At 38.1% G+C, this 15,177-nt stretch overlaps 3 protein-coding genes across 3 annotated transcripts; 2 read left to right on the top strand and 1 right to left on the bottom strand.

The window, feature by feature from the left end:
* Window positions 1–1,837: 1,837 nt before the first annotated feature.
* On the top strand, window positions 1,838–4,998 carry LOC131325530 (tetraketide alpha-pyrone reductase 1-like). Its single transcript, XM_058357841.1, has 6 exons — window positions 1,838–2,050; window positions 3,569–3,741; window positions 3,869–4,057; window positions 4,163–4,325; window positions 4,432–4,624; window positions 4,708–4,998. The coding sequence occupies exons 1-6, from the start codon at window positions 1,924–1,926 to the stop codon at window positions 4,847–4,849; spliced, it is 987 nt and encodes a 328-aa protein (XP_058213824.1). The 5' UTR covers window positions 1,838–1,923; the 3' UTR covers window positions 4,850–4,998.
* Window positions 4,999–7,734: 2,736 nt separating this feature from the next.
* LOC131327471 (cytochrome c-like) lies at window positions 7,735–8,471 on the bottom strand. Its single transcript, XM_058360635.1, has 2 exons — window positions 8,465–8,471; window positions 7,735–8,107 (listed from the first exon to the last, which is right to left on the bottom strand). The coding sequence occupies exons 1-2, from the start codon at window positions 8,469–8,471 to the stop codon at window positions 7,785–7,787; spliced, it is 330 nt and encodes a 109-aa protein (XP_058216618.1). The 3' UTR covers window positions 7,735–7,784.
* A 192-nt stretch (window positions 8,472–8,663) lies between these two features.
* LOC131325532 (metallothionein-like protein 4B) lies at window positions 8,664–9,608 on the top strand. The gene is made up of 2 exons (XM_058357842.1): window positions 8,664–8,802; window positions 9,209–9,608. The coding sequence occupies exons 1-2, from the start codon at window positions 8,720–8,722 to the stop codon at window positions 9,375–9,377; spliced, it is 252 nt and encodes an 83-aa protein (XP_058213825.1). The 5' UTR covers window positions 8,664–8,719; the 3' UTR covers window positions 9,378–9,608.
* The last annotated feature ends 5,569 nt before the right edge of the window (window positions 9,609–15,177 follow it).

Below are 15,177 nucleotides of genomic sequence, written 5' to 3' on the forward strand. Positions count from 1 at the left end.
ATTTTCTTAATGATAAATGCATTGCGAATAGGTATTAAACGGCACCCAGGTTTTATATTTTTTGACATCTTATTGTTCTCAATAAGCTCTACAAAATAAACAGATGCCATCATTAACGTGACCCTTGCTCTTGTGCCTGAAAAATGCTGATTGAGAATCCAACTCCCCCCTATTCAAGGGCGGAACCATGAGTATAGAAGGTTGAACTATAGTCCAGGTCAGCTTTGAAAAAAACAAAAAAATTATACGTAAAATTTAGTTCGAATAATTTTAGCCCAACCCATTCCACCCACTAACCTATTTTAGCCCAAGACATATTACGTTCCGGATTCCGCCCTTGTTAAAACGTATTATATTTGCAATTTGTTGCTCCTTTTTTTTCGTGACAAATGGACACTACCCTCCTTTATATATATATATATATATATATATATATATATATATATATATATAAGAGACACCCAAAAAAACACCTAAAAAAATATCCCAAATCTCAAACTCATAGTTCCCGATCAAATTTTTATGATCCGAACCGTTCAATGTGTGCATAATGTGATTTTAAACGTGCCCGCGAGAAATTAACAAAAAAAATGATTGGGAAAGGCTTGATTTGAGCAGTTTTATTTGAACCGTTCAATAAAAAACTGTTCAAAACTGTTCGGATCAAGCCTTTCCCGGATATTTTTTTTGCTGATTTCTCACGAGTACTCTTAAAATCACGTTCTGATCACATTGAGCGGCTCGGATCATCAAAATTTGATCGGAAACTATGAGGTATTTTTTTAGGTGTCTCCGGAACTGCCCCGTATATATATATATATATACACACACACACACACACACATCAGCGGAGGTTAGTGGGGGTGTTAGAGTTAGCATGAGAAGACCAGAAGCTATCCATAGCCCTGGACCCCTAGGGCCTGCCCTCTGTGGGGCTCGAATCCAAGACCTTTCACAAAGGGGAGGCAATGACTGACCAACTACACTAAACAGTGGTTGTCAACCCTCATTTATATTTAATTACCCTGAACATGATAAAGCTTGAGTCTTTCCTTTTTTAATTTGACTTGCCCTGTTGCCTGCCATCACATGGACCATTATTGCATGATTATTTTACGAGTATTTTAGTAGATCTTGATATGTTTTGCAATTGCACCAACATGCATGGATGCAATCTGATCTCAAAATCTAAAATAGTACCAAGGTTTTTTTGTTTTTTTAAATTTGTAGTTGAGGTGTGCAAAGACAGCATTGAATAAATTAAATAACTGTTAAGTAAAATTCAGCACCTTTGGTTGGACTACCTACTTCCAACCTTAAATCAAACAAAAACAACAGCCCACAAGCAAGAGATGACTTACCTACTACTCCTCCTCCTCTACCATCCGGGTTAAGGTCCTCTCTAGTTTCCTATGGTTCATTTTTGTTCAGTTTGACTTTTTTTGGTCCGTTTCTGGTTCACAACAATAATCAAAAACGTAAATTTTATAAAGCTCACCAGCTACTTTGACCGCTCCGAAGACCATATGCATTGGATACCAATGAATGCCTTAACGAAATACAATTATCTTAAAACAAATACACTTACCACAATGGATCAAACGCATTTGTTTGAAGATAAATGTGTTCCAATAAGGTATCGATCGGTATCCTATGAACATGGTTTTTGACTCAGTCAAATTACTTGGCGAGCTTTACAAAATGAACGTTTTTCGATCATTGTTGTGAGCTTGTCCTGGGCCCAAGAAAAACCAAACCGGACAGAAATGAACCATAGGGGGAACTGGACAGGACCTTAACCCTAATAATGTAAATGAGGGTAGGGTGTGCATGGCTTGTAACTATATATACCCGAGAATGAGATAGAAAGTGGTGGAGGCGTCAACTGAAGCACAATCAGATTAATCAAAGGGAAAATACAAAATGGGTGACAAGTTTGAATCCAAAGGCAGAGTGTGCGTGACAGGGGCATCTGGTTTCGTTGCTTCTTGGTTGATCAAGCGACTCCTCTTGTCCGGGTATCATGTCACCGGGACGGTCAGGGACCCCGGTATATATCCCCGTCTCCCCTCTCTATAGTGCACGATGGAGCTAAGATTTCGTTTTGGAAAGTAACGAAATTAGATAGAAACGTTCACGTAGTGATACAAAATACGATGCTCTAAGATTTTTGTGCTCAATTTTTGAAGTCCTAACTTTAGATTCATTCAAACAAAGTAAATATGGACAAATGACAAATCAATTTTGGCTCAACCTATTTATTTTGGTTTCTTTCTAATTTGCAGTTATCTATTCTTCTATTTTAAGTATTGGAATTGGTAAATATAAATACAAAAATGTCCACATGCTGTAGAACTCTTAATTTGGATGGGAGAATTGTACAAATTGTTTGGGGTGCTTATTGAGTAGTTCCTACCGAAATTTTTGGAAAAATAAGTAGGGTATCTATACAAAACCAAATGAATTGTCACTGCCTACCATAGATTTAAATATCGGCCAGTACGAACCGTATCGGCCGGTTCGTACCGGTATTTGAGGGGTCCGGTTCGGATATTGGCCGGTATAACGGGGGGACTGCAAATCACAGGCGAACCGGCCGATATCCGGCATGTATCGGTCTGTAACGGATTTAGCGGGCCGGTTTGGCCGATTCATCTCGGGAAGGGAAAAAAAAAATTTCAGGAAGTGGGAAAAAAAATGGAAGGGAAAAGAGAAAAATAAAATTTCAGGAAGGGAAAAAAAAGATATTTCAAAAAAAAAAAAATTTCAGGAAGGGAAAAGAGAGAAATAAAATTTCAGGAAGGGAAAAAAAAGATATTTCAGAATTTTAGCAAAACATGAGCTTAACTTCGCATGCGTGCACGAGGCCAAATCCCGGATTTGCACCCCCCTGCGCAATTAACTAGTTTCCGAATCAATTTTTCAAATTGCCGCCTATTTTCCTGAGCGCACGAAACCTCTCCTTGAGTCCTCATTTACAAACTCACTAAAGTGCAAATTCATTTAAAGTAGATAGAAATTTTGTAACTTTTCTATGTGGGACTAGAGAAAAACACCATGTTTTACAAATACACACTAAAGTTCCAACATAACTAGTTGTGGCTAGAGTTTATCGGATATTTCACATGAAGAGAATGGGCTATTACATGTCTTAAATTAATTAAAATGTGATAATTTAAGCCAATGTTGGGGGCAAAAGCCGCAAAAGTATATTTTTCAAGTTTTATACATGTTGCTGATGATTTTTAAAAATTCACGACCGCGACACCCGATTTTCGCAACGTATCACCGATATGCCCCGATACCGATATACCGCGACCGATACCGCGACGGTGACCGATACTGCGATTTAAAACTATGCTGCCTACAGACCTTTTACTACGGTCAGGGGCATTGCTTCGTGAATAGTCTCTACGAGCTCCTCCTCATTACAGAAAGCTGTTTCCGTGTCAAATACCTGTCTACCGCTTTGAAAAAATTTAAGAAAAAAAGTCTTATAGTCTGCCAACATTCTTTTCAATACGTAATGTAACAAATGTTTTTGTTCTTCTCTGTATTTATATTGCAGGAAATGAGAAGAAATTGGGGCATCTGTGGAGGCTGGAGGGAGCCAAGGAGAGGCTCCGGCTGGCGAGGGCTGACCTGATGGAGGAGGGAAGTTTCGACGACGCGATCATGGGGTGTGATGGTGTCTTCCATTCTGCTTCACCTGTACTCGGCCGCCCCACATCCAATCCCAAGGCAATTCTTTTTCTCCTTCCCTTGTCTAAACCATTCAAATCAATCAGCAAAATTCATTGCTTGGAGTAGTTGAATTAGCGGTGATGTCTTGACTTGTGATCGGTCTGTTTAAACTGCGATTGATCAGGCTGAAATCTTGACGCCTGCAATCGAGGGTACTTTGAATGTCTTACGTTCGTGCAAGAAGAATCCATCGCTGAAGCGCGTGGTTCTGACCTCTTCCTCGTCGACAGCAAGAGCAAGAGACGATTTCGACCCTAGAATACCTTTGGATGAGTCGTCATGGAGTTCCGTGGAACTTTGCGAAAGACTCAAGGTTATCATATCAATTTCAAATTCAGTTGTTCTACTAACATCTTTACTTTTTCCTCTTTGTTAAACTTCATCTCATATCGAGTTGATTTTGTTATGAAATTTTAAGATTTGGTATGCTCTGTCGAAGACCCTAGCTGAAAGGGCAGCATGGGAGTTCTGCAACGAGAACAAGATCGATTTAGTGACCGTTCTCCCCTCATTTGTCGTCGGGCCTAGTTTGTCTCCTGAGTTATGCACTACTGCATCCGATGTCCTCGGCTTGCTTCAAGGTATCACAGTACATCCTAGTTAATTTGTTACCAATTTTGTACTAAGCCTTTTCACTATTTTGGTTTGTTTCTAACATGGTTGTGTTGCTTCAAATATAAAAAATAGGCAAGACCGCTAGCTTTCAGTGGCACGGAAGGATGGGGTACGTGCACATTGACGATGTCGCCCGATGCCACATCCTTGTCTATGAGCACAAAAAAGCTCACGGACGGTACCTTTGCAGCTCGATTGTTCTCGACAACAATGAGTTGGTCTCGATGCTGTCTGCCCGCTATCCGAACTTTCCTTTGCCCAAGAGGTTGGTGTTCCCGCCAAGCATGATGCATGTTTTTACAATGTGGTTCATGAGCTGATTTTTACAATGTGGGCTGTTTCCTGCAGGTTCGAGGCACTTGACAGGCCATACTATGAATGGAACACCTCCAAGTTGACGAGTTTAGGATTCAAGTTCAAGTTGATCGAAGAGATGTTTGACGATTGCATTGCATCTTTAACGGCACAAGGACATCTTCGTTCGCCTTAATTAAGCTAGAACTGGCTAGCTATATCATCATAACTATACTCCTTAGCTAAAATTTTACATTTTCGGATCTCGTACCTTTCCTTTGAGCTAGCCAATATATGGTTGGTGACAACTTCTACCTTCAGAGACATTAATTCATGCTATATGCCATGGAATGGCCATTAAGTATCTCACTCCGTATCTCAGAAAGTTTTTGTTTTACCATATTGATCCGTCAATAAAAGTTTTAAAGACTGTTTCGTACACATGTATGTTATTACACCGGCAGATATCAAATTTTATGAACAAAAATTGCATGCTATTGCTAACCTCAATTGTTACACAGCATGATCCGTTCCTGGACATTGTCTTACGAAATTAATCGAGGTGCATTGATCAATGCAAGTATGGAAAATTGAGACTTTCTTTGTTTGAGATTTTCTGACAAAGAAAGATGCAGGAGCAACAAAATCTAAGTAAATTAGTTTCACTGTCCACAGAATATGATCTGTTATTAGACCTGGCACGATACATTGAATTCAACTTGAATATGTATGAGAGATTATTCAATGTTCTAGGCGATAATTTTTGGGACTAGTTCGTTACGTACCCATTTGAAAAAATTAATCAGTGCCCTATGCACGAGGTGATGGCACACAGGGGCGGCTCCAAGATTTAATTTAGCAGTGACAAAAATGTTCAGAAATTTTTACATACAAATTTAACTATGTATACAATAGGGGATATTTATATTGGTTAAAAAATTTAATGGGCTTGCGTTATTTTTGTTTTGTGCAGTTATATTATCTGCTTACTCCAAAAAGTAAGGGAATTTTTACGTACTTTAGTTTTATGCAAATGATCCAGCGGGGACAAAATTTATATAAATACAATTTCAATACAGTTTTTGAATTTAGAGGATTCGCTTAAACCTCATTGACCCCATGCTAGAGCCGAATTTTGGGTTGGTGCTGTGCAGTCTAGTGCATAGCACTTTCAAGCCATCGGATCGTGCATCCGACGGCTCGGATCTCATCTTGGCAATCAACGATCGAAAGCCGTTCATTGCTAAGATGAGATTTGAACCGTCGGATGCACAATCCGACGACTCGGAAGTGCACAGCACGGTGCTGTGCACACCACTGCACAACACCATCCCCAATTCGCTAGAGTTGCCCCTGATGTCACAGGAGCATTGATAAAATTTAGAATATAATAACAAACTAGTTCCAAATATTACACGTGATGATACTTTGGAGCCACCGAATAATTTTCTAAATATAGTATTGGTCATTCGTTTTTGTACCAAAAATATAATTTATAAAACAGGGAATTAACAATTATCCCGAAGAATAGCAATTAAGTCCGAGATCATCCACGATCGAAGAGTAAAAAGTTAAGTTGCAATACGTTCAATTGATTTGTAATTTAATTCAGAAAGTAAAGAGAAATTGGATTTTGATTTGGATTGATTAAACTAAAACTAAACTAGAAAGCAGATTAAAAGAGTTGTAAACTAATTAAATGAGGGACTAGAGTTTCCGATTCAGTCGATCTTCCCTTGTAACGCAATTGTTTCGAAACCTAAGGTTCATATTCAACATTCAACCAGATCACCGTAGGGTAGCAATTTCTATCGATAATCCCCAAAAAGATAATCAAGATTCGTACTCCGTATAGGCTATCTCAACACGGCACAGATCGTCTCACTGGATTTAAACACAGCACGACCCGTCTCACATTATATAGTCTATCTCAAAGCCTATCTCAGAACATTCAAAACCATTGTATGACAATGTTTGAAACCATAGATACAAACATAAAAGTGAAATCAGAAAAATAGTAATTATGAATCATCCAAAGTCATACAATTAATAGTTGAATAAAATTCCGAGAAATCTGAACAATCATATTACTTGGAGAAGCATCCTCGTCACCCTAGCTGGAGCGTTTAGCCGATCATGGAGTGTTGTGCGAAGTCGTGGCCACCGCCATGGCCTATTGCTGCATGGAAATGAGATCTCTCAAAACAGAACTTGCTTCCTTTTATAGTTGTTGCTGTAAACCTCTTTGACCAGTAAAAGAGATTCACTGGGCCGCCATATATGCACGTGCAAACAAAGGTTTGTTGGCCCATTTGTTTCTTTTAATTCAAATACCCAAATGGCCTTTCACTAGCAACACGTGGAAATTATTCCATCTCATTATTATGTTCCAAAATATCCATCATGTAGGAATTTGATTAGGTGCTTCTCTCCTTCGTTCATCTAAACTTGGTCCTATCTCTTGATTAATATGATCGGCACTGTATAAAATTCTCCATTTAACTCCAAATGCCATCCAACAACTCCGTAGGTTCTAAAACACGAAAAACGAGTATCAAATCCCAAGTAATGCATTAAAAAGACATAAAAAACTTAAATTAGGGGGTAAATAGGCGTATTTACGCACCTATCAAGTAACAAACTAGTCCCAAAATTTACCCAAAAAACTCGCACATATCGGTTTTGAAATTCGGATCAAAAGAAAGAAAAAAATCTGTTTTGAAATGTAACAAAGTAACAAACAAGTCCCACAACATCCCACAAATTAAAATGACACAGGTTCTGTACTAAGATCCATTTGGTGGTTCCTGGGTCACGTAGTGTCCAAACACCATTTTCACCATAAATTTATGAGGAGCTTCGGTCCCCAAGATTCTGTTGGGAAACAACCTCAACCCTGCTCCCAGATCTCAGCCGCCAAACACCACACCACAGAAAAATGAAACCATGCATGTCTTTGAACTATTTGTAGAACCTTTTAGAGGATTCTGCTATATATGCTGAGCAATGTTTCAAAACCCGGACGGGTGGTTGACAGGTCAACCGGTCCGGTTTTTAAAACATTGATGCGGAGGGAAAAAGCACTCCAATCTAGAAACAAGTAACCAGAAAAGAAAGAGGTAAGAAAAGAGTCAAGAAGAAGTAGCCTGCTTCAGATAAGCTATGAGACCGGCACGCTCCTGTGGCTTCTTCAGTCCCGGAAAAACCATCTTGGTCCCAGGGATGTACTTCTTAGGGTTGTTCAAGTACTCGTACAACGTCTTCTCGTCCCAGATAACAGCCATGTTCTTGTTGGCAGCAGAATACGTGTACCCTGGAGCTGTTCCGGACCGTCTTCCGAAGAGGCCGTACAGATTTGGTCCTTGCTTGTGGTCGGCGCCTTTCTCGACGGTGTGGCACTGCGCGCACTTGATCTTGAAAATCTTCTCTCCTCTCTTAGGGTCTCCTGGGGGTGCTTCTCATTGATGTTCTACTCTACTCAGCTCCCTGTTCCAATTTCTAAGCAACCGATCTCTTAAGAGCCGTTCGGCTAAATAAGTTAAATGACTTCTTTTTTTTTGTCTTTATTCATTTTTTTTTTGTATTTGTTTAAAAAAACTAACAAATACGAAAAAAATTAAATAATGACAAAAAAATAAGACAAGTGGCTTATTTAGCCAAACGACCCCTTAGATGCTATCAACTTCTTTGGGACCATTAATTTCATATCGAATTTTGCTCTGACTTTAAATTAGTCCCTTGCTAATGGACTGTAGGATTGATCTCCCAGAATCAATCAAGGTGTGTGTAAGCTAATCTGATTATAAAATACAAGGCATTAGATCGATGCACGTGGTAGCTAATGGAGAACAAGATGTGCATGTAGAAATGATACATGCCACGTACGTTTGGTAGGTGTGACACGCAGTGCCACGTGTCAGCGCTTTCCCTGCCACGTGGCCTTCTCTAAACTTGGTTCCTCAAACTTCGTATAGTACTATAAAAACACCGCCCGCCGTTTGCTTAGGCTAGCTATGGAACAAACCACACCAACCGAGTAATTGAGAAGAAAGAAAGTAAGGATAGAATGACAGACGCCAGGGGAAGCAGTGGTATTTGCAGCGACAGTTGTGGCTGCCCTTCTCCGTGCCTCGGCGGCACGTCCTGCAGGTCCTCTCTCTCTCTCTCTCTCTCTCTCTCTCCATCCGATTCCGAAGAGCAACGTTACGCACACAACTTTAAAACTGAACACAACTGTTTTCGAAACGGATCGTGCACACGGGTTCATATGTATCGAACAGTTTCGGATGCAGAGTTTGTGTGGATGAACTTTCTGTTTCAGGGTTGTGAATATATGTATGCAGAGTTTGTGTGGATGAACTTTCTGTTTCGGGGTTGTGAATATATGTATTTGTTTTTCATTTTTTTACCGATTTGTAATTTTGGGGTAGGAGCTTTTTCGGTATTAATTGTGTCGTGTGTACTCTTGAAAAGTGTCAATTTTTGTCTCTGCTTATTTTCCCATGAAAACTCAGAACTCTGAAAATTTGCCGTCTGTCTCTCCTTGTGCATGCAGCTGCTATACTACAACCGGAATACCAAGCGCAAACGACCCGAACGTAGAGCACCAGAAATGCGCGTGCGGGGAGCATTGCGGGTGCAACCCTTGCACCTGCACCAAGAGAATGACCAACGCTTCCGGCTGCAACTGCGGCGACGGTTGCACCTGTGTTTCCTGTGCTTAAAAACATGTGTTAGCGTTACATACATTGTGCATGTACCGGTATAAATAAATAAATAAAAAGTAGTGTGCAAGTAATTAATACTACTAATACCCTAATGAAAACAGGCTTAATTAGGTGTTTAGGCCTGTTGGCCTGTGTGTGTGGTGCTTTGGGACGTTTTAGCATCTTGTATGTAAGGTGTGCTGGCTGTCGTCTGTGTTGTTTGTATTACAGCGTATAAATAAATGGGCGTTGTTGGTACGTTTATGTGACATTTCACTTGTGTGGGAGTGCATTTTGTGTAGTGTAAACTCTCTATTTTTTATCCTCATAATTTGAACAAAGGCAAGTAACGATATGATCGGATCAAATATCGTTTGGAAATTTAATGGATTTTAGAAAAACAAACTTGATTCTTGTAAAAAAAGAGTCGAAACACTGTACGAAATTCTGAACGAAATTCTGAACGTAGTTGTGTTTGGAATTGTTGGATTCATGTAGGCTCACGTGCATTGAACAGTTATGGGCACACTTGTTTCTAGGGTTGTATTTGTGTTTGTAGGCAGGCCGGCCGAGGGGTAAGCCCCGCAAATCCGCCGGCTCGGGCAACCCCCGGCAAGGGGCAACAAAAAAAAAAAATTGTATATATATTAAAAAAAAATTGAAATCGGCGGGCAACCCCCAGCAAGGGGCAACAAAAAAAATTTGTATATATATTAAAAAAAAATTGAAATCCAACAAAAAAAAATGTAGGGAAATAATCCATTTTTTTTTTTACAAATTCAAAAAAAAAATTGTAAAGATGTATAGTTTCTAATAAAATTATGATACTTGAAAAAATTAGGAGGGCAAACAAAGAGTTTTCTATGCCTGGGGTAAATAAGAGAGAAAATTAAAAGGGCAAAAATTAAGAAGGCAAATTAAAAGGACATTATATACCAGATATAAGAAGAAGAAAAAAGAAAAGGGACGTGAAATGGGAATCAGAAGGGATGAGACTTCATTTATCCCAAATTTTTCATACCTCATTCAAACCTAATTTTCAAGAAGAAAAAAATATCCAAGTCGTTGACGCCAATCAAAGAGCCAAGAGCAAGAGGCAAGAACATATTCAACTTCAATTTGCCTACGCCGAGTTGCCTGCCGATCAAAGTCTTCTCAGTTCTCATCTCGCCTTAGACCCTCGCCCCTCGGTAGTAACGACTAAAGAGTCTAAGACTCCAACAGTAAGTGAACTTCACTTCTTTCTTCTTGATTTGAATAATAATTGAATCTTTTATTTATTCTTTGATTTTTTTGTTCGGTTGAATTGGTTAGTGGAGGAGGAGTGGAGACTAAATTAATATAAAAATGGTAGTGGGGCATCAATGCATAATAAATTCATAGGGATTGTGAGTGTTTTTTTTTTCCATACCTATTTATGCATAATAAATTCAGAGCATAAGTATAAAATGTGACGGCCTTTTTTTAGTCTCATAGTTGGACTGATTTAGTGGTTTGGTAATTAGTAGGATTAAAGATTACTTGTATTGGATTTTTGATTGATGAGGTGTACTAATATAGGTACCATGACGAACAACGAGAATGACAAGAATAGAGTGAGAGTGCACAAACAAAAATCTAGGTCTCAAAATAGAAAAGTGAGGCAACGAAAGGATGGAATAGAAAAATCACTAGTGGGTTCAATATCTAGTCTCTTTAATGCGAAAAAACAAAAATCTCTTCTTTCAAGTCAAGTTGAAGAAGCAAGTGATGAAGAATTTGGGGAGGATGATGTGAATAATGATCTTAGAGATAAAGGTGTTGATGAAGAAGCTAGTGGCGCAAATACGGGTGACGTTCATGAGGAACCTATTAGTGAAGATGTTGATGTAGCAAATGAAGAATTTAGAGAGGGGCATAATGAAGGCCCTACTCCTATGAATGAAAATGTTGGGGATGAAGAACGAGAGTATGCTTGACCTTGAGAAAGATGTTGATGTGAACTACGATCCGGGATTGTGGAGAAGTATTAATGATTCTAAGAGGATAATGTTAGTTCTACGAGGTCCAATTAAGATCGTAAGAGAGAATGATGCATTTCTAAAAGAAGGTACTCGTGGGAGACACTTTTCTTTCCATCTTTACATTTGTGATCTTCCAAATGGTGAGAAGCAAGAAAGGAAGTGGCTTGTGTATTCAAATGAGTTGAACAAGGTCTTTTGTACATTTTTGTTGCAAGTTATTCAAGCATAAAACAATGACAACTAGTTTGGCCGGAGAGGGAACTAGTGATTGGCATAACCTTCAATTCCTACAAAGCTAAGATACAATGAAAGGAATGTAGAACATATCACCAATGTCGTGAGGTGGGTGAACTTGCAAAAGGGACTTCAACAAAAAGCAACAATTGACAAGAAAATGGAAGATCTAATCGACAAAGAGAGAGTTCGTTGGAAGATGATACTACTTCGAATAATTGGGGTTGTTATTGTTATTGTAAGTTTTTTTTTCTTGTATGGTTTTTTTTTTATATACTTAAAATACTAAGCGGGTAACCAAGCTTGAGATCGGGCTTGGCCAAGCCAAATGTCGGAGCCGGCACTGTTTGTAGGGTTGCTCGTTCTTTTCTATGCGATGAAATTGGAAACAACTTTCACACTTATTATAAGTCCAATTCAACCACTCGCTCATTAGGAGTAGAAACAATCTCAAACAATCCCATTAATCGATATTACCGTATTGTCCGTTTGATGCATGGAATGAGACATTGAGAATTTTTTTTCCCTATTTTCTTGTATGTCAATGGGTTGTCATGTATGGTTTTTGAAATTTATTCTATTTTCTTTCAAAAAAAATTGAGCAAAATTCTACAACAATAAAAAACAAAACAAAAGATGAAAAAGAAGATGATAGGTTTCATTTGTTATGTTTGTTTTAATAGAGCAATGAATAAAAGTAAAAAATTGAGGGAATTTTATGTAAGAGAGAGTTAAGAGGAGAGTTTAATTTTATTTTAGGTAACTATATTCTTACTCGTTAAGGCTCGTAAACAAATTCGAGTATTTCGACTTGAACTTAGGTAAGTTCGGCTTGTCAAATTTTCATTAAAGTCGAGTTCGTCTCGAGCTCGTTTTAAAATTTAATAAACAAATTTAAACATTCTAAAGCTTGGCTTGATTCAGCTCGGTTGCAGCCTTAGTTTTAGACTATTTGAAAGGGGAGATTTTTGTAATTTTTTGGATCAAGCGATAGTAGAATACAAGTATAAGAATAAGAAATATTTACGTATGTCTTGGATTTTAAGTATCCTAAACTTTTTATTTTTGACCCTCAACAAATTTTTTTAAACTCAACTCGAGTGTGTCTTGGATTCACATGCAACTCATCGAATTGGGGCTCTTTGAGTCAGGGGGCTGAGCTATGTTGGGGCCTGGGTTCCTGGCTCCCCAAATGTCTGAGTTTTAAAATTTTATTTTTTATATACTTGAACTTGAATATTATTGATAATTATTCGTAAATAATTACTTATAATCTTAATGATTGTGGTTTGATTTGATAAGAAATTAGTTATTTTACATTTTTATTTTTAAATTTCTTTCATAAATAAAAAATAAGCACGTGGCAATTGAAGTCGTCTAAAGAAAAAAAAAATGATTGGTATATTTTAACTGCATTAGGCTAGAATTATTTTAATGTATAAATGTAATGTATTGAAAAACAAAAATCTAATGATACAATAAATATATGTTCCGATAAAAAAAAAAATACTGTATGTCTATTAAGCTGGCATTTCCGGGTTTAAAATCCTGGCTCCGCCACTGCTTTGAGCGTAATTGTTTCTAGAGTCCGAGCCTATGACACCCAAACTACACCGATCCAACTTTGGATCAAACATTATTTCCCTCGTCAAAACAAGGCAATCGATCTGCTTTTGCTAAATCACCCGTTAATAACGGCAGTAAAGGAAGAATTACTTTACGCGTCCACATCCATTTTCCAGATGAGAGAATGATTTGTTTCGTAAAATGAAAAATAAATACTTAAAAAATAATAACTTGAATGGAATGTCGCCTAAATCATCCATTAATACCGACAGTAAAAGAAGAAATTACTATACGCGTCCACATTCACTTTGTGAGAGAATCACTTGTCTTGTAAAATAAGAAATAAATACTTAAAAAAAAAAAACTTTAACGAAACAGGCCTAAATCACCCATTAATTACGGCAGTAAAAGGAAGAAATTACTGTACACGTCCACATCCACTTTCCCCAAATCGCACGTTCAAAGCTAATGGATCAGATCGATCAGACTTTCAGTAGAAGCTCGAGGTTAGTTTTCAATGAAATTTGAATTTAGTAAAGTTTAAAGAAAGACTGGCCGTCGGAAACCCCCCAAGCACGGCGCACATGTCAATTAGACCCAAAGCTAATTGGGTCTCGATCAGCTCGTATACCGCAGAAATGGTCTTGTGGACGGCTAAAATGATCGCTATGGCAGAAATGGTCCCGTGGACGGTACGGCGATTGAAGATGGTTTCCATCAATAAATTCATGAGAAAATGTTCTCTATTAATAAGTTGTTTAGCTTTGGACGGCGGGAAAATAGTCTCTATCAATAAATTCATGAGAAAATGTTCTCTATTAATAAGTTTTTAGCGTGTTGGACGGCGAGAAAATGGTCTCTATATTATTGAGGTGTGTAGTAGAAAATGGTTTCTATCGATACTTTTCTACAGGGAAAACACGCGCGATGAGTGCGCAAGTCGAAAATTTTGCATTTTTTGTCAAAATTCGAACAAACAACCAATAAGCAGGAAGCTATTGTGCGTATTCTGTCAGAATTTGGCTTGTGCATGCTTCGTGTGTCCCCGGCCTCTGGTGCAAATATTAAATGTGATGTGGACTTACAAAGAAGATGGTGAAGAACTCAAATTTAGTCTTTCATGGGACTTCGGGGCAATCCAATACAAACTCCATATATGGTTTCTCCTAATTTAAAAATACAACAATTGTTAGATTGGCAAAATTAAAGGCACTGGTTAAAGAAATAAGCATATCAAAATGCAGAAAAAACAAAGTAATGAGACGGAACGTGACGTGGGGTGGGTAGTTATTGGGTTGGTTATTATTTGGTGTTGGTTTGTCTATATTATTACACCCCTCTAGTTAAGTCCTTCTGTTAGGTCATTTAAGCTCAAGTCCTTTGTTCTTTTGTGTACGTTTTTGGAAATGAAAATACACCACAGGGTTCAAAAAAAAGAAGACACCAAAGAGATGCTCTGCGTTTATATAATAGAGATAGATAGATAGATGTATACGTAAGGAGGTTTGAACACTCTGCGCTGTAAGACAAAATAGACCCAAATTAAGCTAAACAAAATAAACGTATTATAGTTTATATATATGAGTAAGCCATGCGACAGTGAACTGTGACATCTTCTCCCAATAACATGCAGTCAAATTCAACAAATCTTGAAAAATGCAGGAACTCCCTCCTCCCTACTATTAAGGTCAAATTTGAATTATTTTCTTTTCTCTCTTTCCACTCATTACTCTTAAAAACCTCCATCAAAACTCAAATCAAAGGTTCGGTCCATTAATGGAGGTGCAATGGGATTCTTTTGTAGATGGTTGTCTGGTGGTGAAGACAACGACATGTGACGCAGTTGTGAATTTGCCTATCTACATATTGTAAATTATTCAATGTTTTTAGAGCACCGCCATGTGGTCCCAAACTCTTTTTTCACTACACATTTGTGTGATTCTCACCATAAAATTTGTGATAGAGAAGAGTTTGGGACACCGTCACATGACGCCTCTTATTATGCCCCATAAAAA

Source organism: Rhododendron vialii, chromosome 5a (assembly GCF_030253575.1).
Source record: "Rhododendron vialii isolate Sample 1 chromosome 5a, ASM3025357v1".
Classification (NCBI taxonomy): Eukaryota; Viridiplantae; Streptophyta; class Magnoliopsida; order Ericales; family Ericaceae; genus Rhododendron; species Rhododendron vialii.

Bases quoted from the DNA above. Each gene is read 5' to 3' on its own strand.
- LOC131325532 (XM_058357842.1), top strand. From the start codon at position 8,720: ATGACAGACGCCAGGGGAAGCAGTGGTATTTGCAGCGACAGTTGTGGC. The intron at 8,803-9,208 runs GTCCTCTCTCTC...TTGTGCATGCAG, and splicing joins CTCGGCGGCACGTCCTGCAG to CTGCTATACTACAACCGGAA.
- LOC131325530 (XM_058357841.1), top strand. From the start codon at position 1,924: ATGGGTGACAAGTTTGAATCCAAAGGCAGAGTGTGCGTGACAGGGGCA. The intron at 3,742-3,868 runs GCAATTCTTTTT...GCGATTGATCAG, and splicing joins GCCCCACATCCAATCCCAAG to GCTGAAATCTTGACGCCTGC. The intron at 4,058-4,162 runs GTTATCATATCA...TGAAATTTTAAG, and splicing joins AACTTTGCGAAAGACTCAAG to ATTTGGTATGCTCTGTCGAA.